The sequence below is a fragment of the Vicia villosa genome, linkage group LG2, assembly GCF_029867415.1.
Source record: "Vicia villosa cultivar HV-30 ecotype Madison, WI linkage group LG2, Vvil1.0, whole genome shotgun sequence".
NCBI classification, from domain to species: Eukaryota; Viridiplantae; Streptophyta; class Magnoliopsida; order Fabales; family Fabaceae; genus Vicia; species Vicia villosa.
The window spans coordinates 185,067,021-185,073,235 of record NC_081181.1 but is presented as its reverse complement, the minus strand read 5'-3'; the positions used below and the strand labels follow the sequence as shown (position 1 = coordinate 185,073,235).

Below are 6,215 nucleotides of genomic sequence, written 5' to 3'. Positions count from 1 at the left end.
TGTCCCGAACACGTCCAATAGATAGGACTACCTACCTACAAATGGTATGGTTACCCCTATCCCTCCGAAAAGCATAAAAGTATAGGAGAGACTAAGTGTAAGGTAAATAGCTTTAGGTTGCTTGCTCAAAATATTTCTCTCACCACTTACCTTTTTTCAAAACAAATTTCAAACGCTCCGCATACATCCTTGAAGACTAACACAAGGATCATTACGAAGTCTCGACGTCTCTTTTCAAAAATACACACACACACACACACTTTGACTTTCAAACAAAACAAACGAGCTAAGCAAACTAAGAGCCCATAGATAACTATGGATGAAAAGGGTGCTAACACCTTCCCTTTTCATAACTTACCCCCTGAACTCAAGTCTTTCTTAAAAGGGTTTTTCATGTACTTTTATGCCTTTCCATAATTGGACAAAATAAAAGTCGGTGGCGACTCTTGCTCACCGCAACATTTTGCTTGCGAAAATAAAAAGTCAGTTCTCCCACCGTATTACACAATGTATCATTGATGTTAAGGACAAAAACCACGATATCCTTTATGTATATGTGAGCAGCCTAGAAAAATACATTTTTGAGATTTGGCATATAGTTTGTCTTTACTTGGACTAATTAAGATCATGAACAAAGCATGTGCAACCAAAGACGCAAAGCAGAATGGGGTAAAACGTCATGTTATGGATTTAACATAGAGTATGGAATCTGATCTTGAAGGACCGATGAAGGCATTTAGTTGATAAGGTGACAGGCTATAAGGAGAGCATCACCCCAAAAACAAGAAGGTACATTGTGGTGAATTAAGTGAGTCACTGTGCTTTCAACTAAATGACGATTCTTCCATTCAGCAACAACATTCTGTTGTGGTGTATGAGCACATGATGATTGGTGAATAATTCCCTATTATGTTAAAAAAGATTGATACTAGGATGACATATATTCACGAGCATTATCAGTGCATAAAATTTTAATGGAGGTGTTAAACTAGTTTTTAATTTCAGCATAAAACTCTTGGAATATATGGAAAACATCTGAACGATTTTTCATTAGAAATAACCAACTACATCGTGAGAAATTATCGATGAAAGTTACAAAATAGTAATATCCTAAGGTAGACTTCACACGACTAGGACCCCAAATATCAGAATAAACTAAAGCAAAAGGTGATGCAACACTTTTATTCACTCGTTGATAGTAAGTACTACTAGTATGCTTTCCTAATTGACATGACTGACACTCAAAAGATGAAAGCTTAGAAAAACTAGGAACTAAAATACGCATTTTATTAAGACTAAGGTGACCCAAACGTTGATGTGTAAGGTCTTAAAAAAATCGAACCACATGCCACCGGTGGAGATAAATGATATAATCTTCCAAATTCACTCCCTACTCCAATCGTCCATCATGTACGTCGATCCTGGACATGAACAGAATTATTATTAAAAATGACTGAACAATCAAGAGTACGAGTAAGCTTGTGAACAAATATCATATTAAAAGGGAAATCAAGAATGTGAAAAACAGACTCTAGAGACATGTTTGGAAGTGGGTATGCCTAATAAAGGCCTTAAACTTTGATTTTAGAACCACCAGCCAGAGTGACAGAAGGCAATGAATCAGAATAAGACAAGTGAGATAAAAGAGATTTATTACCAGCCATGTGAACAAAAGCACCAGAGTCAAGGACCCAAGGATCAAGAGAAGATATAGATACAAAGGCTACTGGATTATCCGATTAAGCAACAACGACAAATGATGATGGTTGATGGGCTGCTTTGAATTGGAGGAAATCATTGTAATTTGAGGCGGGATTTGTAATGTCTTTAGTGTTGTTTGGATGAGCGACAACAGCGACCCATGGTTGTAATTGTTGTTCTCTTACCTTTGTATGACAATCATGTTCAACGTGATCGTAACGGTTGTAATAGTTACAAAGAATACCATGACGTTGTCCACCCCTTCCTATGGTTCGTCCACCATAACCATGATAGTGGGAAGCAAGAGCAGATGATTCGGTGGGAGATAGAGTGGAGACCGGTCCAAAGGCGTGAGGTGTAGCCAAACGCAATAGTTATTCACTAACTGCTTCATAGTTAGGTACATTGGATCCCGATAAAATCTGGTTCCGAACAGAATCAAGCTCTGATGAAAGTCTGGCAAGTGCCACGATAATGAAATACTTACTTTGTTGTTCAGCGTAAGTTGTTGGATCTTTGGTAAAGGGCATTAGGGTTGTGAAATTTTCCTTTAACGCATCAAGTTTACTCAGATATGCTTGCATATCCATATTCTCCAATTTCAAAGTATTGAATTTGGTGATGACACTGTAAAGATTGTGCACATTATTAGAGAACACTTTCTTAGCCTTTTCGTAAACCTCATAGCAAGTGGTAAAGGCTTGGTATTGTGCCTGCTGGAGATTAATTGTTATGAAAAACCATAACAAAATGCATAGACAAGCATCCATTTGTTTCCACTTATCGCGTTTGGCGACAGTAATATTTTCTGAATTTGTAGTTAAGTGATCTTCACGACCTTGACCATGAAACCACATTTTTGTTGGAGGCATTTCGAGGGGGTCAACGAGGGAGCATATTACACACGGGACACACTTTGTGAGAGACACACCACTTGTCCACCTAAAACCTTAAGGTGATAGGTGTGTGGTCATCTCATTTATAAAGTGCTCAATCTTCCATTTTCTATCCAACGTGGGACTTCTTCCTCACACTTGATTCTCAACACTCCCCCTCAAGTGTGAGTCCACAATGCTCCCCCTCTGTGAAAGCTCTCTCTTCCACATTCTCACTTGTATCCGTTGACTTTCTTCAAATACAAGTAAGTCGGTCCCTTTCTCGAACCAGACTCTGATACCACTATTAGAGGCACTTCGAGGGTCAACGAGGGAGCATATTACACTTGGGACACACTTTGTGAGAGACACACCACTTGTCCACCTAAAACCTTAAGCTGATAAGTGTGTGGGTCATCTCACTTATAAAGTGCTCAATCTTCCCTTTTCTATCCAATGTGGGACTTCTTCCTCACACTTGATTCTCAATAATTTTGACAGCACCAACCCATATATTATAGTCGACTATTCCAATGAGTTTCTCACACGGGATTAGTGGAACCTTAGTAAAAGTGGCGGAATAATTATCACCTATGATTTTTGGTTTCTTGGATGAAAAAACCAAGAGCAGATATGGAAAGAGCACAGGAAGGCGGTGCCAGCGACGGAAACAGCAGTGGCAGAGGCAGGGCACGTGAGAAGGTGGATCACGTCGGCGATTTTGGGGACCGACCGATCGGAAGGAGACGATGCTGGCGGTATGGTTACTTTGTCAAAAAAGTCGTCGGGAGCAGTGGTGTGCTCCTGCAGTGCCGCGAGTGGCCGGATATTTTTTTTGAAACAAAAAAAAGAAATTCTCTAAAAGAATGTGGGTCAACCAACTCTAAATAACATATTGTGATTATATTTCTGTGTGTCGAATATGATCACACGTGTACTATATTTATATGCAAAATAGATAATAATATAATTTTACAGTTATGACTAATTAATACAAATCAATCCTAATTCATTTGTAACTGATTCTCAACAAAGTCTAATCTAATCTAACAATGGGCCTTTGAACTTGGCTTGGAAAATAAAGCCAAGTGATATCTCAGCTTATAACCAAACCACAAGTCATTGAGGTGTCCTAGAAGCTTGTTACTGTTCTTAACTTCACTATATCGAACCAACCTAAATCTGGCACCAACTTTGTTTCTTTTCTCGGGGATGAAGACCTCCACCACCAAGCCAAACTTCGAGAAACACCGCTTTAGCTTTGCATGATTAACACTCTCCAGGAAGTTTGTGAAATAGAACGAGTGTAAACTCCGGTGATCGTGCATGGATGACAAAACAGCGAACTAACAGGAGAGACCTATACAAATGGAATGAAGAGAATGCTAGGAATATGAATGAATGCAAGAAAACTGAGGAATGGGGATCTGACTTATGAGTATATACACTAAACAAAACCCAATGCAGAAAATGATTAGAGTGATGCAAGAAAAGATGCAAGATGAGAATGAAGGTACACTGCATGATATATTTGCATGAGACTGATTTATTGCATGAAAAAGAGAGACTTCAAATAAAAAATAGTTCATCACATTTTTCTTTAATATGTTTGAATGCTGGAAAGGAATGCAGCTAATCAATGTTTGAATGGATGCATGGAGAAGAGCATGACATTTTTCTCTCTAATTTTTTTCTTTAATATGTAACAATATCTTGGTTTTAATAGCTAGGTATAGTTCTAGCTCTTATTGTAGTAAAAATCCTAACTAACTTTGACTTAATGTAACTAACTTCCTATCTGTTTTAACTAACTCAACTAACAATTATTCAGAAAGGGAACTGGCTTATATGGTCATGTCTTATTGTAGCATGGTTCAAATATTTTAAATTTTTTTGTCAATAAGTCGATTAAATTAACTATTTTAGGTTGATGATTATTAACGAAGACACTTGTAATGCAATATATATAAAAATAAGGTGGTGTTTCTTGTGTAAGAGTTAAAAACTCCCACCACAAACGACAATTGACCATAGTTTTCAACAAAAATATATTTATATTTTTTTTTGTTGAATTATATGAACAAGAAGGGGTTCTCTTCGTGGAACGCGTGAAAGGTTGGTATCCAAAAGTTGGTATCAAAATAAAATAAAATAAAAGCACATGTCACATGCAAGTTCCACTTACAAGTTTATTAATTAAATCAATCAATTATTAACTAAATTAATTAAATGATGCAAGTTGAATCTAGTCTTCACTTCTATACTATAATACATAGATAGATTAGATCAAGATGCACTAAAACACAAAAACACAACCAATATTCTCATCTAGCCATATGAAACCTGTTTTATCACTCATCTTTTCCATCTTCCTCTTTGTTTTAATCGCTATTGTTTCACTATCTTTTTCAAATAATCATGTTAAGCAAGTCTTAGACATAAATGGTAACCCTATTTCTCCAAGTGAAAAATACTATATTTTGCCAGCAATTCATGAGCCCTATGGTGGAGGAGTAAGATTAGGAAAAATACATGAGTCAGAGTGTGAAGTTTCCATCTTTCAAGATTCCAATAAACTTATCAATGGTTTACCAGTGAAATTCAACGTATCAGGACTAAACCCTGATATAATTTTCACCGGTACCCCGATTGAGATTGAGTTCACAGAAAGGCCTAATTGTGCGGAATCTCCAAAATGGTTGATATATGTTGATGATATTATTCTAAAGGCTTGTGTTGGTATCGGTGGTCCGGAAAATTATCCTAGTTTCAAAACATGGAGTGGCACGTTTAATATTAAGAAACATGAATCTGGATTTGGTTACAAGCTAGGATTTTGTAAGAAAGATTCTTCTTCTTGTCTAGATATTGGGAGGTATAACAATAATGAGGATCAAGATGGATCACGTTTGATTTTGACTCATCAAGTGGCTTATGCGGTTGTGTTTGTTGATGCTGATCTTTATGAAGCTGGAATTGTTAAGTCGGTCGCTTGATGTTTGGTTGTTAATCTAAACTATTAATATAGTCTTAGTTCTAAAATTATTTAATCCATGTGTCCTTTATGTCGAGTCGGTTTCTCATCTAATTGTTGGTGTGACCAAATTAGGACGATCTGGTATAGGATTTTTAGTTAGTGATAATTAGTCTTTTCTAAAGATTCAAGTCTTCTCCTAGTGAGTTTTCTTTTACTGATCGTAGTAGGGTGAAGTCTAGAATTTTTTTTTGTGGCTTGATAATTTAAACGATCTAGAATAAGATTGTGTTTTCAGGTTCTACAACAAATATGAAAGAAGTGGCGGAGAAAATTAGTTTTTTTAGTTTGGAAATAGTTATTAGGCTGATCTAAGAAAACTCTTCCACTTTTATGGATTGACTTCAAATCTTATCCTTTGAATTAATGAATAATGAATAGCAGATCAAGATTTCGGCCAGATCGAAAACATGTTCTTTACTTTTTTCTTGGTGGTTTTTGATCTAGGATTGGTGATCCAACGGACTTGAGCTCATCTCTAATTTGATCCTCCTTTAATGTGCCGTTTTTTATAAAAACGTTTTATTGTTGTCGCATGTTTGATATGTAATTTTACAGCTTTCAGATTTTTTTTTGTTTTCTCTTAATATAACTTTTGATACTTC

General features: G+C 36.4%; 1 protein-coding gene across 1 annotated transcript; it reads left to right on the top strand.

Moving 5' to 3' along the window:
• Window positions 1–4,824: 4,824 nt before the first annotated feature.
• LOC131647647 (kunitz-type trypsin inhibitor-like 1 protein) lies at window positions 4,825–6,215 on the top strand. The gene has a single exon (XM_058917518.1). It carries the CDS (start codon window positions 4,913–4,915, stop codon window positions 5,570–5,572), a length of 660 nt encoding a protein of 219 aa, XP_058773501.1. The 5' UTR covers window positions 4,825–4,912; the 3' UTR covers window positions 5,573–6,215.

Coding starts and splice junctions, on each gene's coding strand:
- LOC131647647 (XM_058917518.1), top strand. CDS start 4,913: ATGAAACCTGTTTTATCACTCATCTTTTCCATCTTCCTCTTTGTTTTA.